At 34.9% G+C, this 26,173-nt stretch overlaps 1 protein-coding gene across 4 annotated transcripts in view; it reads right to left on the bottom strand.

Moving 5' to 3' along the window:
* ERCC6L2 (ERCC excision repair 6 like 2) overlaps positions 1 to 26,173 on the bottom strand; it is a 139,020-nt gene that overhangs the window by 27,952 nt on the left and 84,895 nt on the right. For all 4 annotated transcript variants that reach the window (XM_024753828.1, XM_024753829.1, XM_024753831.1 and 1 more), the window contains 5 exons: positions 22,655 to 22,754; positions 13,990 to 14,142; positions 9,513 to 9,593; positions 6,931 to 8,092; positions 1,454 to 1,608 (listed from right to left, as the gene is read on the bottom strand). In XM_024753828.1, coding sequence (XP_024609596.1) covers positions 1,454 to 1,608; positions 6,931 to 8,092; positions 9,513 to 9,593; positions 13,990 to 14,142; positions 22,655 to 22,754 — 1,651 coding nt within the window. The remainder of the gene's footprint in view (positions 1 to 1,453; positions 1,609 to 6,930; positions 8,093 to 9,512; positions 9,594 to 13,989; positions 14,143 to 22,654; positions 22,755 to 26,173) is intronic.

Here is a 26,173-nt window from a genome sequence, read left to right as displayed (position 1 = left end):
TTATTAAGACAATCCCAAATCTTTGTCAAACCAGATGAGGTACAAATAAATGAAGATAGCTTTGATCTTGGGTGGCCTAGGCCTGCAGTGGCTTGAAGCGGGGTTTCGGTTCCCGGCCAGTGACTGAGGTTGGGTCGTACCGGTGAGAGCACCGAATCCTAGCCACTAGACCAGTGGTCAGTGACAAGGCCCTGGCTTGTACGGCTTTGCAGAAAAAGAATTCCCACAAAGACGGAAAGTAGTGAAACAAGTATTTATTAGGCGAGAAAAAGAGTTATGTGTGGATAGACACATGGGTGGGCTCAGAGAAAGAGTAGTGCCCTCGTGGCAGTTTGAATCACTTTTATGGGGCATTTCTTCAGGTTTCCTTTGGCCAGTCATTTTGATTTGCCTGGTTCAAAGTCCATATTTGGTATAGCTCAGGATTTTCCCATGTGTGCACGTGCATCTCTTGGCCAAGATGAATTCTACGGAAGAGGCCTTTGGGTAGGTTTGGACACTTGGCATCACTCCCCTTTTGACCTCCAAGGAGGCTTTCTGTCCATGTGTAGTCTGGGAGGTCTCCTGACTTCAAGAATGAGGAATAAGTGGTCTCTTATCTTCCCTCTGGGCAGGGTCCAGCCTCCTCTCTCAATTGTCCTGTTATTCCCATCTCAGAGTACCGGTCCACAAGGAACAAACACAAACTGTTTGCCCTGGGGGCCCATCTATCTCCTGTCTCAGCTTGACAGTTCAGATAGCATTTCCCAACCCCCCTTCATTCCCAAAAGTAGCACTAACTTGAAACAAAGTGTCACTGTTATATACAATACCAATTTTTCACTTCTACACATAAAGTGGTAGAAAAACTACTCCTCAGACACCTAGCTCTAAGGAATTAAGAAAGAATAAGCCAAAGAGAAGAAAATATTTTTTAAAACTTCTGACAAAAGTGTGTAAATAAAATATCACTTTTATATAAGCCTTATTTCTATATAACAGCAAATGTAAATGAGAAGAGCCCATAGGAAGTATTTATTACTTTTAACATTATAAAAATCCTTTTGTTAAAAATATAAACTCTATATGAAGTTAGTTTTTGTGTGTGTCTTCATTTTAGATGAAAAATTATGGAGGTAAATCTAATGATACACTTTCCTTTTTCCATATGAAAAGTATTTTTGGTTCTGATTTAAGTGATTCCCTCAGATTCCTCATTTTTGGCAGACTTTCACTGAGGGAAACTATTAAGCAACTCAACATTATTAGGCATTTAGATATAGATTTGTCTTTTAATATAAAACATCTTTAGTGGATATAGTGCCCCAAATGGTATTCTGTTTTTTATACTTATTTGTAAGTCATTTATAGTCTTGTTGGGACTTTTGAGGGAGTACTTACAGAAGATCCTATTGAGGAGCTTCAGTGAAAATGAGGTAAAAACTAGAGATACATTATCCTATGTTCTACTTACCTTAGAAGTACAAACAGCTATGTTAGCAGGAAGCTGGGAAAACTGCTTCAATTCAAATACATCACGTGCTGCCCATCGGCTCATGTGATTTTCAGCTTTGCTTGATCCAATCACATTCTGGTTTGAATGAATGTAAGCCACTTCCTGAACACCACCTAAGAGGTAATTGATGTTTATTAAGTGATGTCTCATAATGAAGCAATATGGTTCAAGGTATACTTTAAAAATTAGCGGCAACACATTAAAAACGGGTTACGCTTATTTTATTTTTAATCCTCAAGAAAAACATTGTTTGTATGTCAATATCACAATATTCTTTTTTAAAACAATTGAAAAGAGAAAGAGTCCAAATATATTGGTCTAGGTTAACTTAGAAATGACTTTTCCCTCTCATCAATATAAGAACTTCTGAATCAGGTAACAATTTTTAGATTTAAGCCTGAATGAGAGTTTTGGCTAAGAGGAAAGCCATAGTGGAAGGTTGTCTCTATGAATTTGTTGTCTCTGTTGATGTAAAACAAAAGTTTACTAATTTAAAAGCAGTGCTAACCTCACCTGTTCCTTTAAACATGTATTTGATTACAGTGACTAAGTACGAGCGTGGGGTTTATGACCAGGGAGTTTTGTTTGGTTGGCTTTGTTCAGTTTTACTGTTTGTATACTGTCTTTTTTGTACATATGCCCAGATTTGGAGGTTTTTAGGAAATGAAAAAAAATTAACTTACACCTTTTATCTGAAAGAAGTTTAAAAAATGGCTACATTTTTTTAATTGCTTTGCTTCTGGGCACCTATAATTTACTTTTAAATTGCAGTCATAAAAAAGAAGGCTCAAATTGAGGTCTATAAAAGCTCCCTCAAACAGCTCTGGAAATGAAACTCAATTATGACCTTCAACACTTGTGCTGTTTTAGTCCTGAACCTTTCTCAACCAGAATTGCCAATCATGAGAAAACAAGATGTTGTTAAATAAGCTGAGTAAAAGAGTAACCAAGATAATATTCGCCTTAAATTTCAAAATATCAGTAGTAAGTATACCAACAGTTTTAAACCTTCAAAAGGATTCTGGTAGAAAATTTACTCAGATTTTTCTTAATTTTGATGACACATTTTATGCATTATTCAAAATAGAACGAGTTTCACACAAACTATTGACACCTTTTACACAGTAAAAAACAAAAACAAAAAACAAAACTTAGCTGCTCTTTTAAAAAAGTTTATGCAATAACTCCTCAAACCTAAAATCTAATTGTAGCACAGAAACCAAAGGATAGTCCAGTACTGGTATCCCTTAGTTCTTGAAAGTTTGCTTTACACCACTTAGCTTTTCCAAAAGACCTACGTTAGTACCTGTTTTCACTCTAACAGAAAGAAATCCAAAGAGAGTTTTCACTTTTGTGAAAAAGGGAGAAAAGTGAAGTGTTGCAGTGTTTGCTTTGCAGCAAGCCCTTATAGAGGCAGCACACAGCCCAGCCGCAAGCGTGGCACCACCAAGCTCCTTCCCCAGGAATGACACTCAGCATCTCAGAATCAAGCCATCATAGCTTTGGACTGTGTCTGTGAGCATCTGTGCTTTATCTGGATTTATTTTGTGTAACCATTAACAAGATGTGTCCTAAGGTAATTGCTTCTTTGCTTTACACCATTTCAGCTTACAAAGTTACACAGGAAGGCTCTACTTTCGGAGAGCAGGGTAAACCTGCACTTAATTACAAGGGTATCAAAATATATATCATAATGAACTTTTAAATGACACTACTAATAACCACAAAAGAAAGCTTATCAAAATAAAAGCTTGCTTACATATCAGATTCTTTCATGTAGTTTTTTTTGGAATGAGTGAGACACTTTTGAAGGCAATGCTAACTCTTAAAACTACTAATCAGATTCTCAGCAGATGGTGGTAAGGGGAAGCAGTTTTTCAATCTCTCTGAATCCCCACATGAGAACAACAACTAGACTGCAAAACCAAAAGCAAAGGACAACACTTACAACAAAATTAGATGACAAGATACTCCCATTAGCCCTAAAATACAAGAGTGTAGGTATAACCCACTAATAGCTACACACTCTGCATGGCATCAGGGTCTGTGTGAAGGAAGAAGGAAATGACAGGGTGGCATCTGGATCAGAGAACAGGAGACCCTAGCACAGTGGGTTATTTGGAGATCAGTAGCTGGATCTGGGAAGGTTCTGCATTCTCTAAAGCTGAGTACAGCATACAGGAGGCTTGTGGTAAGAAGGCCTGAGGGGCTGGGGCAAGCTAGCCCTAAGGAACTCCCCAAGCTAACCCACCAGGGCTCCCAGGCCAGGGCCATACAGTGACGAAAAACTGCTGGGATGGAGTCAAAATGAGCAGAATAGGAAGAACAGGGATGAGGGAAAGAGATGGTCTAGAGCAAAGCAGTGGAAACAGAAACAGGAAATCCTATCATAGTTTTGAACACTATAGAAAAATAACAAATATGAATCTCTGTGAAATTAGAAAAGATGTTTTAAACTCTGCCTCATTTAAAAAAAGTCAGGGAAAAGAATTTCTATAAAAATGAGCAAGAGGGTCAAATCTCATAAAAATTATAAGAGTAAAGAGAATAAGCAGCAGAATAATATCCCTACAATGAAAATATGCCAGAAAGATATGCTTACAAAACAACAAAATTGTAATTGATTTCAAAATTAGGTAAAACACCTTAAGAAAATGATAAAATATAGGAACCAACAATATAAATCAGAATTAGAATAACTCAGAAATGAGTGGCAGAACTCAGAAAGACATAGAAATTTTAAAAAAAATTCAGAAATGGAGACTAAATTAGAAGGAACATAAGAGAGAATAAACACAATAGATATTGATTTAAGAGAAATAAAAGGATATTTTTAAAAAGCAAAAAGAAATGAAAAATAAATAAAATAGGATTTGGGAGAATGTGACAAATACTGAAGACAGGCAAGGACGACTGAACACTTGAATAACATAAATTCCTGAAGAGGAAAGTCAAAGTAAAGGAATAGAACAAGTAACTAAAAATACTAGTACAAATAAGCTTTCCTTAAATAAAAACTGAGTTGAAACTACACTATGAGAATACTGATACAGACTACTATGGACTGAATATTTGTGTCCCCTCAAAACTCGTATGTTGAAGCCCTAATCCCCAATGTGATGGTGTTTGGAGGTTAGGCCTTTGGGAGATAATTAGGTCTTAAGGGTGGAGCCCTAATGAATGAGATTAGTGCCCTTATAATAAAAGACATGAAATAGATGATTTCTCTCTTGACCATGTAAAGACAGCAAGAAGGCAGTGATCTGTAAACCAGGAGGAGGGCCCTAATCAAGAACCCTTCCTGATCTTGGACTTCCAGCCTCCCAAACTGTGAGAAATAAATGTTGTTTAAGCCATCCAGTCTATGGTAACTTGTTACAGCAGCCTGAGCTAAGACAAACACCAAAATATAATCTAGTAAAATTACTAGAAAATAAGGAAAAGAAAAAACACACTTTGGGCATCTAAGAAAAAAAAAAGAACACATAGCACAATACTTCATGCCAGAAGAAAATGAAGCTACATATTTAAAATACTTAAGAAAAGAAAGTATAAGCCAAGAATTTTATATCCAGAAAAAATGACTTTTAAGTATAAAGGGCACAAACTGCTATCAAAAGGATCTCAGGGAATATTACTCTCATGAGTACTTCCTGAGATCTAAAAGAAATAAGGAATCTACTAGAAAATAAGCTTCAGACAACCAAAATGACTAGAGAGACATTGACATAAGAGACATTGACTAATGAGAAGCATTAAATTTATAGTTACCTGCAAACCAAGAATAAATGAAGTCTAAGAGGAGTATAATGCAATATTCATGTGTGTTGACAATGAAGACATAATATATCCATTTTAAAAATGGGCAGAAATGGGAGAGTATATACAAAAAAACCCACCCCCAAACCTTAATGTTTCTAGGAATTATATTATAATAATATTTTTCTTATTTGACTTTTGTGTAACATGGATAAAACATGAGTAATTATGGAACATTATAATTAAATCGTTCCCTATATGCCAAAGAACCGGTATTATCAGCAGAGAAGAAGTGGTATGTAAATATGATAGAGAAGAGGTTAAAGCTCTATACCCCCAAAGTAAGTACAAATATGGAAATATCAATATGAATTCATGAAATATTTTATCATATATAAAAATACATACATGTACATAAATACATATATAAACTCATATATAAACTCATGTATACCTATATACACACACACACATATGTATAAACATACGTAACACAATTTATCCACTGAAAAGGCCCAAGCGAGTAGTAGCAATGATCATTCCTAGCACCAGACTGTGGTCTTGAAACACACTTTCTCACTAAAAGAAACCAAGACTTCTTAGAGAAATGACTGATTTTAGGTCTGAGGCAAAAAATGCATGAAGGAACATCCTGTAATACCTGATAGGTATCAAAGATGATTAGCATCATGTTAAAGATCTCAGGAATCAAAATGCTCATGTTTAAAGGCTCCCACTGTCCAAAGATGGGAAAATTGAGCCTCAATAATGATATTAATTGAAATAGATTTGGACTCATTAAATGTGTTTGAATCAATTAATTCATAATGATTTTAAGAAAAGAAATCGATGGGAAATCAATTTATTATACTAAAAGCTGTTAAATAAATTATTTTTCCTGCCTTCTCTATATGAACTGTACTGGGTAAGTAATAGTAGATGAGAGGAAGTATCTCCTTACAGAAGCATCCTAACTAACAAATGAAAAAGAAATGAGAGAAGTAGAAAATGTCATTTTGCTACTCTGAATGAATAAATAATTCTAGGCATTAAGCATCAATGGCTGCTAAGATCACAAAGAGAGAAACCAGCATACATTCTGTCAAACACTAACTTTTGTTTTGTCAAAGGGATTGAACCTGAACTTGATATAGTGTCAGACGCCAACTGCTCATTTTCAGGAAATATAGAGGGCGGAGAAATATGTTCAACTGCACCAATCCGCAATATGCAAGTTGCAGAAAACAACTGGCCTGGTTTCTTCAACAGAGAAATCATATAAAGGGATGGAGGAGGAATCCTATACATTAAGCTATATAAAATTTTTTTAATGAGTGAGGCTAAACTATAATGTCTAGGGATACACATTTGTATCAAATGTATATACATTTAATAAAGCCATAAAAATGCAAAAAAGTTAGAATAATTAGTGTATGGGGAAGGTTGTGATTCAGATGGGCCACATGGAAGGGGTCCTGGTCTAGATGACAAAGTTCTCTATCTTGACCTAGGTGGTCTTCCCCTTTATCCTGCCACCACCCACTTCCTCACTGTGCCTCAATGTAGCATCTTGATTGCAGAGCTAATTCAAGCTAATTCAAGAATCTCTTGAGGAACTATTTGATTGCACGAAACAAATATGCAAAGAAAAGTTTTCAGAATATATCTGCAGTTACCTAAAAATTTATCCATTGATTCACACATCTGATCTTGATTGACAATGCTCTTACTTGGAAATTTCATCGGTTTTCTTGGTATGAAAGTGCTATTTTTCTCATGGCTAGGTAATTTTGAAGAGAAACTGATTCTATCTTTTATAGTTTTTGGTCTATGGCTCTGTTTAGAGACACTGATGTGGCTAACAGATAAATCATCATCTGAAGATGTAAAATCATCAATAGCCTGAGAGGTACAGTCTTCATCTGTTGCACACAGTTGGTTTGTTTTTTTCATTGTTTTTGGAAAAGTGTAAAGTTCCCTTTTATTTTCCTCTTTTCTCTTAAACCTCAGAGAACTAGTAGCTCTTTTCTTTCTTACTCTTGACTTGGAGGAAATTTCAATGTCATCAGATTCGTCACTAATATCACTACTGCCTTTTCTTTTTGTATTAGATTTTAGGGTCTTGTTCTCAGGATTTAATTGTTTTGAAATTAGTCCATTTCCTCTGACACTGGTCTTTCTATTATCACCATTATTTCTTATATTTACAGGGTTTTCTGTTTCAGAATCTTCAGATCCATCCACAGGTGGCTTAAACCTTACCCTCCTCTTGAGGAATCTTTGAGTTGTGTACTGTGTGGGTAAGATGATATCACTATCTTCTGATTCTGTGACATTCTGTGAAATGCAATGGTGGCCAACTGTATTTTTAAAATTTTTCTCATCATCAGACTCAGAAGAAATATTCTGTTCTAAAATCTCAGTTTTATCAAAAATATATTTTCCATTTGGATTTAGGATGTTAGTGAATTTCTGATGCTTTGAAGTACCAAGAGAGTCTTGACTTTTCCGACAACCAACATCTTTGGCTTCTGTTGAAAGGCATGTGGGCTGTTCAACAGAACTTTCATCGTCAGAGGTAATATTTCCATCACTATCCTCAACTGCTTCACATTTTGTCTCAAACAATTTAGAGAAACCACACTGGAGTAAGGTAAGCTGCCCAGGAGAACCTGAAGCTTTACTTGAGTCAGATGCTTTGTTTTTAGCAGTCTTTATTATTGAGTTTCCTACTGATTCATCTTCACTAAAATCACTGCAGAGATCACATGCTTCTTTTGCTAGTGGTTCTGCAGGCTGTTCTGGACCTTTGTGTTCTTGACAGTCAGGCTCCCTATCCTATATAGGAAGCAATGGTGGAAACATTAGAAAACGTCAAAATAAGGATATCAAATCTATCACACTGGAGGGGAATTGAATTTGGGCAGATAATTGATGTACAAGTATATTACCTGGTATTTTCTAAAAGTAAAACATTTATTGACAGTAAACAAACATAAAGGATTTAATATTACAGTCTGGTATACTCTTTTAAAGTTGACTAACTTTCCAAATAAATAAAAGTTAAAACTAGAATATCAAATGATCAAATTATAAGGAAGGAAAACACAGAGCAGAGCTGTTAGCTTCTAAGATGCAGACTGATTCTGGCCTCAAAGTGAAGAGCACACAACTTATTGCTTACGACAGTCCAGCAGATACTTTCAATCATGCGTTAAAAACACAACAAATTTGTAGGAGCTAAAGAATTCCCAACTGGAAAATGTTTCTAATTGATTAAAAACAGATTGGATAGGATCTTGACCACCATAAATAAATAAAATATTGAAGCTATTTTGAAGTAAAATTTGCTACAAATTTAAATCCAATATTTACTTTTTTCACATTAATTAGAGCTAAATATATTCTCAGTTTCTGAAAACTGAGGCTTCATTAGTAAAACATTTTGGGAAAGTATTATCTGGTTATACTTCTGCCAACATTTGATACTCATGTATTTCTATAAATTTAGAAATATATTCACCCCATACTTGGTTATATAAATTTATAGGGGTGTTATAAATTTATAGTTATCATTGCATATAGTTATCATACGGTTATATGATATACTGTTATATCATATATATATGTTATATCATAATATAGTTGTCATATAGCCCATTATATCTTTGGGCTAGTACAAAATTACAGTTAAATCCCTTAAAAAAAACAACAAGAAAAAAATAGCAACAACAATTAAAAAAATCTTCTACATATATTCTTTACTTTTAAAAAGACTTTATGACGACAATATAGATTTTGTAGTATGTGAGATGACAAACTACCACAAGACAAAGGACTCAAATGAAATATCTGCTTGAGTCAGAGAATGAGTTTGGTGTTTGAATTTAATAATTTTAAATATACATTGATTGCTATTTTTCCATCTAATTTGTTGTTTAGTAAAAAAAAAAATATTTAGGTTGGATTGGTTACCTATACAGTGCATTTAATTTTGGATTTACACTTTGGCATAGTTAAAATTCCAGTTTGGATGTAAACACCTGGTGACTGCTCCTGAATTTTTTTTGTATGATATGATATGAAATATTAGCCTAAATTATTAATTTTACTGACAGTCCTCTGACTTTGTATCCTTGACTTTTAAAAAAAATTTTTCTTTACACATTGAAAAATGAAGGAAAAGGAAAAGAAACTTAAAATCTTCACATACATGTTTCCCAGGAGTTTCTAGGCTACCGATTCAAAGATTGCTTACTGTTTCTAGTTTGTGTACTGGAGGTTCCTCTTTCAACCATGTTGTAGCTGTCATGATCCCTGCTTCCACTTGGCCTTCTCTCTATAAAGAATGCAGATAACTGTAAAATATAGGGTAGAAACAACCAGATAAACAACAGCAATGGCATGCTAAAACTTAGAGTTAAGAAAATTGAGTCCAGGGAATTCCCTGGTGGTCCAATGGTTTAGGACTCTGTGATTTCACTGCCATGGGCCTGGGTTTGATCCCTGGTCAGGAAACTAAGATTCCGCAAGATGCGTGGTATGGCCAAAAAAAAAAAAAATGAGTACAGCCTGCTTTAACTCTCTTAATGCTATTTTTCAATTTGCTAATTAAGGAATTCATATATATTTTTAAATGCTCATAATTCTTAGGTAGTATAGAGGCACAGTGGAAGCCTGCTGGGCTCATAAAAAATTCTTACTTCTTATCATAAGCTTACTTTTTCTGATAGAAAACTAATAACATTTTTCAGCAAACTCCACTAAAAGCCCTAGTAGGGAGGGAGAGTGAAAAAATGTTAAAAATTTACCCAGTAGTGATAGCCATAATAACTATGTCTATATGATAACTATATAACTATTGTATATGTGTAAATATTATATAATATTGCAATAACTGTAAGGACATATTATCAACATTTTAAATACCACAGATAATGTTGGGTATTGGGCACTCGATATTCTAGCTTATATTGCTAGTGTGTTTATAGTTCATATTCATTAAAATATGTTTATTGATTCCTTCAGTGTAGTAGACACCAAAATGAAAATATCCATCTAATATAAAACTAAAAAAATCTTAATTAGATAATAGGCTTGCTACATCTTTAAGGAAAGTATGCTTTTATAGCTTTTGGTATATCATTTAGCAGAGATATTTAATGGCCTAGATTCTAGAATATTAAATTCTTCTTCAAAAGGAAATAAATTTATTTCTCTTTTCAAGGCTTTATTTGTTGATAGAACAAGGGGAAATAATACTATCATCACCAGAGTTACAAATATCCAACTTACGAATACACCAATATTCATAGTATAGCAATGGCATGGTTTCAGTTACCTGGTATCCAGGGCAACAAGTGAGAATCACCCCTAAAGAACTTGAAAGAATGATAAAGAGTTCCTGAATTGCCATGAGATCTTTTCTTCCAGTGCCTAGAGGCTATTACTGTAAGGGAATGGGAAGCCTCTGTCCGAGAACTCCCTTTTATCTCTTCAACAGAATTCAAATGGCTACAACAGATGCAACTGGCAGCAACAGAAATCTACAAGCTGTCAGAACCCCTTTGTGATAGGTAAATGACAACTCCAGTCTTCTGTTGACTTGGAGTCATCCTTAACTCCTGTTTCTCATATCCTATCAGATGATCCAGCAGCAAATCCTGTCAGTGCTTCAGGGCATCCACCACTACCCTCTGGCCCAAACCACCATCTCTTGGCTGGATTGTTGCAGTATCCTCCCACCTGGCTTCTTGCTTCTGCTCCTGTACTTCTATAGTCCAATTCTTAACATTTAGAATAGATAGTACAGATCAGACTATGTCATTCTGCTGTTCAGAACTCTAATTGCTTTTTTTTTTTTTTTTGTAGTACGCGGGCCTCTCACTGTTGTGGCCTCTTCCCGTTGAGGAGTGCAGGCTCCGGACGCGCAGGCTCAGCGGCCATGGCTCACGGGCCCAGCTGCTCCGCGGCATGTGGGATCTTCCCGGACCGGGGCACGAACCTGTGTCCCCTGCATCGGCAGCCGGACTCTCAACCACTGCGCCACCAGGGAAGCCCTCTAATTGCTTTTGTTATCACTCAAGTCAAAGCCAAAGTTCCTGTAGGATCTGGTTTCCTGTCATTTCTCTGGCCCCATCTTTTGCTCTTTTGATTACTCCACTCCAGCCACTTTGGCTTCCTTGCCATTTTGAAATCATGCTGGGCATGCTCCTCCCTCAGGGCCTTTGTTTGCATTTGTTCCTCTGTCTAAAACACCTCTTCCTTTCTTGTCTCTTCAAAGAATCAAATGCAATCTCACAGTAGCCTTCCTTGGCTACTCCATCTAAAATTGTAATGCTCTTTCCCTGACAGTCTCCCTATTTCCCTTCCTTGCTCTATTTGGTTTTTTTTTGAGATATAATTTACATATAATACTGTGTACGTTTAAGGTCTACGAGGTGTTAATTTGATATATTTATATACTATAATATGATTATTATCATAGCTTTAGTTAACACCTCTAATGTGGCATATAATTATCAATTCTTTCATGTGGTGAGAATATTTAAGAACTAGTCCTTTAGCAGTTTTGAGGTATATAATAATAGTATTGTTGACAATACTCACCATGCTGTGTAGTAGATCTCTAGAATTTACTCAACTACTTGCTCTATTTTTATCCTTAGAATCTATCATCATAATATACTAACTTCAGTTATATTTCTCTTTATTACTTGTTTCCCTCAAATAGAATGTAAAATTTTGTAGGCAGGGCTTTTTGTCTATTTTATTCATTTCTGTATGCCTAGTCCTATGATGTATAGTATTGGACATTTAACATATACTCAATAAATATTTGTGAAATTAGCTCTCAGTATCTATCTCTAAAGGGAAACCATTAAAAGAAAGTCAATGAAAAATAGAACTAAATTGCCCAGAAATCATCAGATTAAAAGTGTTCTATATATTCAAATTTCTACATCTTAAAACATTTTAAAAGTGATTTTTCTACAACCTTTAAAAATTAAAAATGTATCATAGGAAGTAAAATACTTCTTTTACTTTATAATGTATGTTTCCATTATGCAGAGCTTGGACTAATAATATTTTAAAACATCGTTTGGCCAAAAGCACAGTATGAATCTACCAAATTCTGATTGATAACAAATGAGCAATTTTAATTCAAAATTTAATTTAATAATAAGATAATTTAATAATAATTTAATAATAAGTAAGTTAATAATAAATAATAATAATTTAATAATAAGTGCCAATGATGTGCCTAGCAAGCAGTTAAGCATATTTTACTCTAAACAAAATATAAGATATGGAGGGTCCTGTCATTAATAAACAATCCTGGAGGAGAAACAACATATATTTAGGACAACCAGAGAATAAGAGAACTTTCCGTTTAATAACTTGTCATATGGAATGTCTTACCTAACACTTTTTAAACAGAGGAATAGGTGGCTATTCTGATAAAAAAAAGAGAACAAAACTATTTGATACACAGCAGAAAACAGGACAAGTAATATAATACTAATACATTTTACAGATAATGATTTGAAATTAGAAACATGAATATACCCAACGTCGGAGGTAGGATCTGAGGGGGTCCTGGAGGACAAACAAGGCTATTTACTGATTAGAGAAGAGGAATGGGAAAGAACAAGTCAATCAGAGAAATACCATACTCAAAACAAGAAAGAGACAGAGAAAGGGAGACTTTAAATAGGTCACTCAATTCAGAATCAAATAGTTACTATAAAATAAAAACTGAGCAATATACATCAGGCATTGTATAACAGTTGTAATATTCACAACATACAAATCATATATACCTTCCTCTTCCCCAACCACTGATGATCACGTTTGAACTGATACTAAACTTGCTTAACATATGCTTACTGATGTTACGTGTTCAGTATGTAAATGTTCTCTTCCACCTCCCATAAAGATGGTCTAAGTTCTTTAAGGACAGGGACCAATTGTTCCTTTAACTGTTTTTATGGTACTATTAAATAAACGAAGTATATTAAGGTTTTACTACAAAGTCCTGGAAGTTAAGGGAAATATCCTTAAGTTTTCCAAGACTCAATTTCCTCAACTGTATGATGATGGGATTGAAAAAAACGAGTCCAGGATTTTATAATACTGATACCAATATGAACTAAAAAATAGGTTAATATTCTTAGTACTCTGGTATATTAAAGAATTTTAAAGATTTTTTAAAGGATATAAATATCCTGTTAAGAATAAGAAACATCTGTATCCTGAGGATGAACACAACTGGGAGAGTTTTAAATATTGGTGTGGAATTTTTATTGGGAACAGAAAACAAAAATCTCCATGAGACATGAGAGTGCATCTCAGGGAGTATTTGGTAACTTTTAATCAAAACACATTTTATATTTTTGTTTATTTAGGAAAGTCTCTTTTTTTAGTTCCTGACTTCAACAGCTATTTTCAAAATAATAAATTTCTCTTTACCATCTGAAAATGGCCTTGGAGGTCATACTGTCTTGTATATGTATCTGAATTTGTGTATGTATATTATTTATAACTATGCATGGGGAAAATCTTAGTTCAGAGGTACAGTAATTCATTTCCTATTTCTATGAAAGTAGAAATTCTAAACATAAAACATTTTTAAAAAAGAAAACCAAAAATTTCTCTGAAAAGGCACCAGCAATTTTCCTGAGGGAGAAATCCATGTTTAAAATATTGAAAAAAATCAGAGAAAAATTTCACACCTCCAGGATGTCCCTTGTAAGACAAGACCCTTGGGATCTCAGTTTGAAGAGATTATAGACTCCAAAAAGCTCTCCTCGATGCTCTTTTGATCCTTGAACTGCTTCAAAATACCGCTTGGCATTTTCACTTCCAACCACCACACAGTGAAGTTGCTATAACAGAAAAAACACAAGATGTTTTGAAGTGTCCGCTCCAACAATATGTCAGAATTTCCTGGCATTCCCTGTATATACACAGCTTTAGCTGGAGCAGGCAGAATCTCCGTAGGGAGGAAATTTTATTTTAATTTCCCTGGCAGATGTTGCCATTATGGTGAAATAATAATAATCTGGCCAGTTTTATTAAAGAAGAAATCTTACATTTCCTATTTTATCTGTTTTCTAACAACTGACTCAAGATCATATCCGGATGGACTAGCCACCTGATGTAAAATGTAAAAGGCATACATTTGAATACACTTTTCTCCTTTCTAGACTCTTATTTCAATAGAAACTACTAAAACTGGCAGAAATAGTCGCTACATCACCAAAGTTAAATTATAATCTAAAGTAATTATATAATAACCACGTTGGTATCAAACTAATTGTGGCCATGGTTACATTGTCAACTAAGAGCAAAAATCCAATCATTGTTTAGCAACATTGCATCTCTGAAACAATTCTGAATACAGAAACAACACTGACATGGAACCCTTAAGGACATATACCACTTTAGTACCAACGTAATGTAATCTTTTTATTTACTAGATACTTTATTGTATATAATGTACATACAATTTGATTAACCCATGTACACTCTAACATTTCTTGAAACAAAGGATGAGAAATAACTTCCATCTATTGCTAATGGCAGGATTAGTAAGAGGCGATACTTTATGGTGATTATCATCAGATTGATTTGCACTATAATAATTACTTTACGCAAATAAAATTATTCTTATTAATAATAGCTACTATTTATTGAACACATGTGTAGCATTTTTACATTCTCATTTAATTCCTACAATCCTATATTATCATCTCCCTTTTAGAAATAAAAGAACTTAAATTCAGAGAAATTAAGTGCCTTGTTCACAGCTGCCTCACTAGGAAGCATCATTTCTAGAATTTTTACCTGAGTTTGGCTGAATTCAAAATTTATACTTGTATCAATTTCTCATATCCAGATGTCCCTCTTAAAACAAGACCCTTGGGACCTAAGTTTGAATAAGTTATGGATCAACATACCAACTTGATTAGTTTTATATCAACGTCCCAGAAATATGGGCTATAGTCCTGGAAATACAGAATCACAATAGCAACTGATGTACTTGATGGCCCAGTTACCTATGATTTTACCCTCACTACTGACTCTTCTTTAAACACTGTATTGTCAGACTGCTATACTACTAAATATAATCACCAAAGTAATTTGTAAGCATTAATCTAAATCTTTATAAGTCTCCTACCAAAGTTTTGTCACAAAACTTATAAAAGGCACATTATTTTGTACTTAAGTTTTCCAAAGTGGCTCCAGTAAAAGTGAAGGCCAGATGCATCCATCTGTAGGGTAACTATAACAAAATCATGTTAGAATTCAAGAGGGTAGGGGAAAAAATCAGTATTTGGAAAATGTAGCTTAGTTTCTAGCTTAAGAAGAACCCATATAAGGCTATAAAATGCTTAGATTTCTTCACAATATACAAGATATGCAAGGAGCAAAAAAGGAATATTCATCATGTTAAGAGTTAATGACCACTTCCTCCATCTTCAAGGCCAGTAATGAGGCATCTTCGTATCATTCTCTGACCCTCTGCTTCTGTTATCACATTGCCTTCTTCTTTCCTTTTTCTGACCCTACTGCTACCCCTCCATTTACAAGGACCCTTGTGATTACACTGGGCCCACTCACATAATCCAGGTCAGTTCAGGGAATTAGGATGTGGATATCTGTGGGGGGCCATTATTCAGCCTACCACAGTAAGGAAGTGCAATAAGCATGATGAGGGCTTGTCAAAATGACGCAGAAGCCCCCTTGAAGGGGTTCTCACTGGTCAAAAAATGAGAGTTTGAACATAAAAATAATTGATATTCAGTGGGTTACTAAAATCCGTTATTAAAATACTATCTCATGAGTCCACACAGATTAAATAAATGGAAGAGAAGGGAAAGCTCTTTTTTTATGGTAGAATGCCAACAAATATAAAGGAAGTAATAATGGAAATAGAAAAATCACCGTCTGACAAACCATCATAGTAGTAGCCGATTCAGGCGGGAATCATCAATGAAAGCTAAGGCTGATGAGTACAAGCTTGATGAGGAACAGGATACAGCTGTCCGTCGTCCCTTGGTATCGGGGGGATTGGTTCCAGGATCCCCACGGATAACAAAACCCATGGATGCTCAAGTCCCTTTTTTTAAATGGCATAGTATTTGCATATAAGCTATGCATTATTTCCTATATACTTTAAATCATCTCCAGATTACTTATAATATCTAATACAATGTAAATGCTGTGTAAATAGTTGTAAATACAATGTAAATGTTAGGTAAACAGCACACAGCAAATTCAAGTTTTGCTTTTGGAACTTTCTGGAATTTTCCTTCTGAATACTTTGAATCCATGGTTGGCTGAATCTGAGGATGCAGAACCCATGGATACAGAGGGCTGACTATATTAGCATAGTCTCTGATGATCTCCCCATAAAATATATACTATTTTACAAATGAAAAAAGTGGTGACTCTGCAGTGCAAAAAGCTGGCAGACACAAACTTGACAGGTGATCAAGGTTAATATCACCAGTGGTGGATCAGGTCACCACCAGGTGCCTTCTGACCAATGCAATGAGAAGAGCACAGCATTCTTTCTGTACCACTCTTGCCAAGGCTTCTTGTCTTGAGTTGGAAGATGAGGAAACATCAAATGGACATATGTTGAGGGAAAGCATACACTAGGAAAGGCTTTATTTTTTAAAACTGTCAAGGTCATGAAAGACCAGAAAAGCCTGGGTAACTTAAGGTTGAAGAAAACTTAAGAGACACAAAAAGAAATGTAATTATGATCCTGGATTGGATCCTGAGCCAGAAGGAGAAAGGAGACATTGCCAGGAAAGCTGATGAAATCTGAATGGGTTCTATGGATTACAAGGTGATGCTGTATAAGTGTTAGTTTCTTGATTTGGATAACTGCATTTTTTTTTTTTTTTTTTTTTTTTTTTTTTTTTTGCGGTACACGGGCTTCTCACTGTTGTGCCTCTCCCATTGCGGAGCACAGGCTCCGGACGTGCAGGCTCAGCGGCCATGGCTCATGGGCCTACCCGCTCCGCGGCATGTGGGATCCTTCCGGACCGGGGTACGAACCGGTGTCCCCTGCATCGGCAGGTGGACTCTCAACCACTACGCCACCAGGGAAGCCCATGGATAACTGCATTTTTGAGAGGAGAGTGGTGGTGGGGGGGCGGTAAGGGAGAAGCAAGTTGCAGAACAATATGTAAAATTGAGTGTTTATAATGCATAAAGCTATTTTTATATGTACATATAAATAGGACGGTGTCCTTATTTGGGAGAAAACAAAGAATTTAAAGGTGATAAATCTTCAACTTCCTCTAAAACGGTTCAGAAAAAGAATAAAGATCATGGCTGAGAGAAAGAGAAAGCAAATGTGGTAAAATGTTAACAACTGGGGAATTTGGGTGACATTAATTGGGAGTTCTCTGTACTGATCTTGTAACTCTTCTGTAAATACATATTAATTTCTAAATAAATTACATATATATGAAAGATGAATTTTTGAATGCCAAATTTTAGATTACATGCAATGCTCCAAACCTAAAGGAGCGCAGTTGCTATATAAGCAATATTTTTAAAGTATAAAATATATTTTATGTTGTGAAGGCATTATCACAACAAACATAAACAAAAACATTAAAGGGCAAGTCCCCCTTGAACAACACAGATCATCCCTTATCAGTCTAACCAACACTGTAATGTTTAGGTTTATCCTTCCTAGATCTTTTTCAATGCAGTTAGAACTATTTATATATACATGTAGAAACAGTTTTATAAATAAACACGATATACTTGTTCTGCAAGTTACTTTTGCCCCACTTAAAATGTCTTAAAGATTGTGCCACATCAGTACATTTGCTCTATAATCTTTAAAAAAATTTTTTTGCTGTATATGGGTATATCAGAATTTATGTTAATTCTGTTACTATTGGACATTTAGGCTGTTCCTTTTTTCATTTTTTGAACAAATACTAACAATTCTAAATATAAATCCTTGTCATCCTTCAATGTGCATATGTGAGAATATTTCTGCCAGGTAAATAGGGAGAAAGTGCATTTTAAAAATGCTGTTAAATTAGCTTCTAAAATAAGTGCACCAAGTTGTATTCTCAAAAATACTATATTAACACCTCTTTAAAAATATCCCCAACAACAATGAGCAACGCCAATCTCCTCACCTCCCTAAAAAACCCCCACAGAACAAAACAAAAAAGTCTTTTGCAGAACGTGCAGAACATGATCTTATTTTTTACTTCTCCATTACAAGTGTAGTTAAGCATCTTTTCATATACATGTTAACTGTTTGTATTTTTTCTTCACTAAAATGCCTAATCAGTCTTTTTATTGGTTTGTAGGAGTTCTTTATATATTATAGATGCTTATTATACTTATGGCAAGCATTTCCTCTGGTCTCTCCTTTAATTTGGCTTATAGTTCGTTTGTCATATAGAAGTTTCATATAAAAATGTAGTCAAATTTACAATATTTGCCTTAGAGGCTATATCAGTTTCCTAAGGCTGCTGTAACAAAGTACCATAAACCAGGTGGTGTAAAACAACAGAAATTTATTCTCTCTCAGTTCTGGAGGCTAAAAGTCTGAAATCAAGATATTGGCAGGGCCATGCTCTCTCTGAAGGTTCTAAGGAAATATCCTTCCTTTCCTCTTCCTAGTTTCTGGTGATTGCTGGCAGTCCTAGGCATTCCTCAGTTTGCAGCTTCATCACTCTGATCTTTGCCTCTGTCATCACATGGCAGCCTCCTTCTGTGTCTGTCTGTATCCAAATTTCCCTCTTATAAGAAACCAGTCATTGAATTAGGGCCCACTGTTATAGAGTATAACCTTATTTAACTTGATTACATCTGCAAAGACCTTACTTCCAAATAAGATTCCATTCACAGGTACCAGGGGTTAAGGACTTCAACATATGTTTTTTATTTTATTTTTTTGGGGGGGGCACAATTCAACTTCTAACAGAGGCTTTGTTAAAGACTTTTACATTTATGTTCATGAGACATATTTGTCTATAATTTTCTGTTCTTGTAATGTCTTTGCCTATTCTGGCATCGGGATTCTTCTATCTTTCTAAAGTAGGCTAGAATTGTTCCCTCCTCTGTTCTCAAAAAGAATATTAAATGTTTGATAGAACTCACCACTGAAGGAAAAATTTCCACCACTGTGGAAAAGTTTTGAATTAAAAATTCACTTTCTTTGACAATATAGAGCTATGATTTCCCCTCATTTGAAGTTACTGCTCCGAAATATCCAGTATTGCTATTAAGAAGTTAGCTATCTATTTAATTCTAGTACTCTTGTAGACAATTTTTTTTCTCTCCATGAAGTTTATCTCTAGAAATTTTAAGGGTTTTATAATTATAGAAAGACAATGTAAGTGTGGATCTATTTTCATTCATCCTATTTAACACTTAGTGGGGCTCATAATCTGTGGACTCTCATCCTTTGGGACTTCTCTTTCTTCTGTTCCCTTGCTCCACTGTAAGACTGATATTGGAACTTCTACATCTAGCCTTCATTTCTCCTAAGTTTTCTTACATGTGTTCGTTCTACCTCTGTCTTTTTGCTCTGTAATCTAGAAGAATTGCATGGCTCTTTCTTTTACATGAAAACTTTGTTCTTTGCTATTCAGCCAATTGCTGGAGTTTCTCGTTTTCTGGATCTCTAATGGATTTCTTTTCTAGTAGTCGTTTGTTGTTCCCAGGATCCTACAACCTCATTTACCTTTTGAATAGTGATATTTCTTTAAAAATCTTTTACTCTTTTCTATTAATTTTGTTTTCTCTGATGTTAATTCTTTTTTAGTGCCTATATGAGTTCCTATATCTCGTAATAAATTATCATAAACTTGGTGGCTTAACACAACAGAAATGTATTCTCTTATAGTTCTTATAGGAGGCTAGAAGTCTGATATCAGTATCACCAGAATGAAATCAAGTTTTGGCAGAGCCATGTTCTCTTCATAGGCTCTAGGGGAGGATCCATTCCTTGCCTCTTTTCACTTCTGGTGGCTGCCAGCATTCCTTAGTTTATAACTACATAGCTCCAATCTCTTGTCTCTGGGGTTACGCTGGCTTGCCTTCTGTCTCTGTCAGATTTCCCTTTGCTTCCTACTTATAAGAATGCTTATGATTTAGGGCCCACCTGGACAATCCAGGCTAATCTCCCCATCTCAAAAATTCTTAATTTAATCACATCTGCAAAGACCCTTTTTTCCATATAAAATAACATTTATAGGTTCCAGGGATTAGGACCTGGTATCTTTGAGGGCCATTTTCATAGTGTTTATTTTCCTAAACTGTTCAATACTAATTATTGTTTTGGAGGGGCGGGGGGGAATATTCATCTGTCTTCAAATGCCTAACGGGCTTATCTAGGCCTACTGCAGTAATTACTCAAAGCAGGCAGCAGGTGGAGGGGTTTGCAAATATTTATTATCTTGGACTTTCTTCTTGATTTCAGCAAAAATTTAGAGCTTTGTTTTCTTCCTTCCAGTAGTTCTACTTATTGTTCCTACTTGAGAGCAGACATTTCCATTGTCTACAATCTGGTACAATGGGGGAAAGATCATAAGGGTTAAACCACCTTGTTAGATCACTAATAAGACCCAAAGAGGGGGCATCACAGTTAACCCAAGGCTCCTTTCTATTTTTAGTATCTGTTGACTCTAAGCTTGGAATATTCACAAGTTGCACCTACCTTTTCCAGTAGTCTTCTCATGACTGAGTTTAGCTTTGTTTCTTCCTTCAATCTCATCTCAACTGCCCTTTGTCTTTCAGGGTTCCTTATCATTTTTGGCCCACAGAGAGAACTCTTTTTTCTTTCCAACATTTTTACAGAAATTTAAAACATCATTTTGGATTGTTTTCCTCCCAAGAGATTTGAGGAACACTTGTGAGGCTAGCGTGTGTTTGCCATTTGCACCCTTGGTTCAAATTCCAATCAACGTTTAAATCACATTTATGCCATTTCCTCATATGATTGCCATCTTATCTTTATTTGTGCTTATCAAGTTGTATGGCTGAATGTTCCTTAAGTGGCTTATTTTAATAAGCAATTAGATCATACAAAGTTCTGAAAACTTAAATTACCCTCATCTTCTGAAGCCTTTTTATTACATATTATTATATATTATATAACAGGCCATTTTATTTCATTAAGTGAGTCAGATGAATAGGCAAAAAGGAAATACATATAGTAATTACTATGTGATTGAGGAAAGGCTCTTACTTGTGACAAGTCAAAGATAGTATACGAAATAGCTGCTCCTAAGATGAAAAAATAATATCCTACTTTTTTCCAAGATTAGTTAATGTCTGAAAAAATAATTTTCAAGTAGTTGTGCTATACCTAAGAACAAAAAGATTAAAGGTTTCTTACAGAGCTAAATGCTTTAAGAAAAATAAACACTGCTGTGTACAATTCTATTTTTAGAATTAAGAAAATAGCATAAATTTAAGACTGGATCACTCTTAGGTTAACTACCACCACATGTGGCAGATGTTTGCTCTTAAACAGATTCCAGCTGAATATATAGGGAGTAATTCAAATTTAACATTTATAATTAAACTTGAACCTCATTCCAGATCTTCTCAAGTGGGCAGTTACATACAGACTAACTAAACTTTATTTAGAGGCATATTAGGAGTAGTAATTGATACCCTAAGGATATTAAAGAGTTAACGCAATTTTAATGAATATTAAAAGCATCAGCACAGTAGTTAGTGCACTTGAGTTCTATTCCTATAATTTCATTTACTGGGGTGTCCTGGATCCCAGTTTCATTATATACAACATGAAACATTTGTATTAGATATTGCTAAGGTATTCCTCTCCAGTCTTCTTCATGCACACATAGATAATGGAAACATGTGAATATCTACTCGAAGAGGAAGTTACTCAAGGCTGGAAGCTGGCTTAGATAATCTTGCTGCCCAGAGAGCTGTAGGATGTCTGGGTGCACCTGTACCCCATCTGTGGCATACACTTACATCTTGGCCCACAGTTTGGGGAGCTGTGACCTTGCTACTCAAATTGTGATCTGCAGACTAGTAGTGTTGGCACTTCCGGGAGCTTGTTAAAAATGCAGAATCTTGTGCTCCACCCAGAACTACTAAATCAGAATCTGTATTTTAAAGATCCCTAGGTAATTCATGTGTACATTAAAGAAGTACTGCTCTAAGAAACTTTCAGCTCTAAAATTCAATGAACCTAAGATTTAATCTGTTTTATAGAAGTGTATTCTACAGTATATTTCATAATCTTATTAAATTCCTTATTATAGCTAGAATAAAATAAAAAACATATTTTTACACAAATTTATTATTAATTTTTAAAAACTGACAAGTGTTTACTTTTAATTAGAAAAAAGGAAATATATTTACCTGCTTGTATACCTGTCGTAAGTACATGATCTCCTCCACAGTTCCCAAGGATATCAGCCTAAGCACTTTGACATCTCTGCATTGCCCAATCCTATATGCTCTGTAAAAACATTAAAAACAAAAGGCAACCAAGATCAAGTGAAACAACTTTGGGTTCAGGAGGTAACTTTTGGATATAAAAATGAAATATTGCTAAAATTTTAATTTCAAAAGAAATATCTTATGTTTGATATGCTATATTATTTAATAATAATGTAAAAACAGAAATTCATATAAAAAGGCCAGTCATTGAGGAGGAAAGTATTATAGAAAAAATATACATACAACTTCATTTCTGTTATAAACATCACCTTCTACTGTGTAAAAACTTTTCCTAAATTCAGATTTTTCTTTTATGGCAGTCTTAAGCTTATGAATGATTCCATTTATATAAAACTCTCAAAAACGCAAACTAATCCACAGTGACAGGAAGCAGATCAGTGGTTGCTTGGGGGGGGCCTGGGAGGGGCAAGGTGAATGGATTACAAAGTAGCACAAGGAAAATTTGGGGGGTGATGGATATGTTCACTCTCTTGATTGTGGTAATGGTTTCATGGTGTATACCTACAGCAAAACTTATCAGCTGTACACTTTAAATATGTGCAGTTTATTGTATGTTAATTATATCTCAACGAAACTGTTAAAAAAACCTTGGAGGTAAAGCAGTAATCAACTGGCAAGCCTATGGAAGTGCAGATTTACAGCCTTCATCCACAGAGATTTCCAAGCAGTCTGTCTGACTGGATCACTCAGATGATTAGTACCCCAGGTGTTTTGATATGGACTGCAGTGCTAATTAAACCTCTAACCTGACTCACCACACTGATTAACTATAGGTCCAGTCCCTGTAGCTTCTCCCAGGTGGAGGTTTTATTGGATGTTCTGAATGAGGTCATCTGTTTCTAAATACCTGTTATAGTCATGGGGGATCAGGGGCAAAGCCATACTGCTTCATGCTTGAAAATGTTACAATTTGGGGGAAATTTAATTTTGACCTTATGAAGTCACACTGTATTGTTATATTTGGTGCTCCTTCTGCCTCCTTCACCCATTCCTCCTCACAGAGAAGGGCTTTTACTAGAGGACATCTTGGTACTGAAAATCTTGCATTCCCAGAAAAGAATGGGGGCTCCTGTGACACAGCAAAGCCAGGGGTAAGTTACTGCAATTCTCACTTCCATCCTGCAGCCTGGATAGAGAGGGACTCATAATCCCTTTCTCTCCCACAATGGATTTGGGTCTAAAAAAAATAAATATGTATCTAAGGAAATGTCTTTTGGGTGTAAGGCAATTGTTTGCTGAATGGGATAGATTCTGTCAGAATACATATTCTTGAATCTTTACAGACAAAAACCTTATAACATGTTACACTGGACCTATGCTTCATCATTTTCTAGGTCTATCAAGTATGGATATGTAAATGGTCTTTTATCATGCAAAGACAAGTGTCGAGAAACTGTTATACAGTGTGGAGGTCAGTATTTTCATTTCTCTTCTTTGCTCCTCCTGTCAGAGTAAATGGAAGGAGAGGAAGAGGAATTCTGTTCATTTAGTTTTACTGTCAACTAACTTCCACTGAAAGCCAAAGCACAGTGAACTGTGTTTCGAGGGAACACTGGGATAAATAAGTCTTGATGGCCTAGATGAAAAAGAACAAAATTACAACAAAATGTTGTTAAGACAAAAAGAAATGGATATTTTTCTGTGGTTTTCATTTGACTATTTTCCTGGGCAGTTGTCACTGGCGAGAGGCTGGTTAAAAGTGCAGGCTGCAAGTCAGACTGTGTGGATTCAAATTTATTCTATCTTAAATTGATACCAACTTAATTTCAATTGCATTAAAAAATTTTCCTTTACAGCTCTGCTTTCACCTTTAATCTTATTGATGTTATAAATTATACCTTTATATGTCATGTATTCATTAGCAGATTTATAATTAGTTTTATGCATTTGTCTTTTAAATCCTATAGAAAACAAGGAGAAGAATTATAAGACAAAATTATAATAATACTGGTTTTGATATTTGTTTATGTACTTACCTGTACTGGAGAACTTTATATTTTCCTATGACTTTGAGATACCATTAGAGTCCTTTCATTTGAAATTGAAACTCTCTCCTTAACATTTCTCCTTAGTATAGATCAACAGAACAGAATAGAGAGCCCAGAAATAAACCCAAGCACCTATGGTCAACTAATCTATGACAAAGAAGGCAAGAATATACAATGGAGAAAACAGTCTCTTCAATAAGTGGTTCTGGGAAAACTGGACAGCCACATGTAAAACAATGAGAATAGAACATTTACTCACCAACTACAAAAATAAACTCCAAATGGATTAAAGACCTAAATGTAAAAATTGAAACTATAAAACTCCTAGAAGAGAACATAGAACAATCTTTGACATAAATCTTAGCAACAGTCTTTGGATCAGTCTCCTAAGGCAAAAGAAACAACAGCAAAAATAAATAAATGGGACCTAATCAAACTTACAAGCTTTTGCACAGCAAAGGAAACCACTGACAAAACAAGACAACAACCTAAAGAATGGGAGAAAATATTTGCAAATGATATGACCATCAAGGGGTTAATATCCAAAAAATATAAATAGCTCATACAACTCAATATAAAAAAAAAATGTCAAAAAACCCAAACAATCCAATCAAAAAATGGGGCAGAAGAGCTGAAAAGATATTTTCCTAAGAAGACATATACACAGCTAACAGGCACAGGAAAAGATGCTCAACATTGCTAATTTTTAGAGAAATGCAAATCAAAACGACAATGAGCTATCACCTCATACCTCTTAGAATAGCTATCATCACAAAGACCACAAATAACAAATGTTGGCAAGGATGTGGGGAAAAGGGAACACTTGTACACTGTTGGTGGGAATGTAAATTGGTACAGCCACTATGGAAAACAGTATGGAGGTTCCTCAAAAAACTAAAAATAGAACTATGCTATAATCCAGCAATTCCACTTCTGTGTATATATCTGGAAAAAATGAAAACACTAATTTGAAAGATACATGCACCCCAATATCCAGAGAAGTATTAATTACAATAGCCAAGATATGTAAGCAATCCAGTGTCCATCAACATACAAATGGATAAAGAAGATGTGGTACATATATAGAATGGATTATTATTCAGCCATAAAAAAAGAATGCAATTCTGCCAACTGCAGCATCATGGATGGACCTAGAGAATATTATGCTTACTGAATTAAGGCAGACAGATAAAGAAAAATACTATATGATATCACTTATATGTGAAACCTAAAAAATAAAACAAGTGAATGTATATAGAAAAACAGAATTACAGATATAGAAAACAAACTCATGCTTACCAGTGGGGAGAGGGAAGCAGATGGGGATGAGATACAGGTATGGGATTAAGAGATGAAACTACTGTATATAAAACAGATTAGCAACAAGGAGATATTGTATAGCACAGGGAATTATAGCCATTATCTTGTA

The sequence above is a fragment of the Neophocaena asiaeorientalis genome, unplaced genomic scaffold (genome assembly GCF_003031525.2).
Source record: "Neophocaena asiaeorientalis asiaeorientalis breed wild unplaced genomic scaffold, Neophocaena_asiaeorientalis_V1.1 scaffold220, whole genome shotgun sequence".
NCBI lineage: Eukaryota > Metazoa > Chordata > Mammalia > Artiodactyla > Phocoenidae > Neophocaena > Neophocaena asiaeorientalis.
Note: the sequence above shows the minus strand (reverse complement) of the source record. Positions and strands in the feature narration are given on the sequence as shown.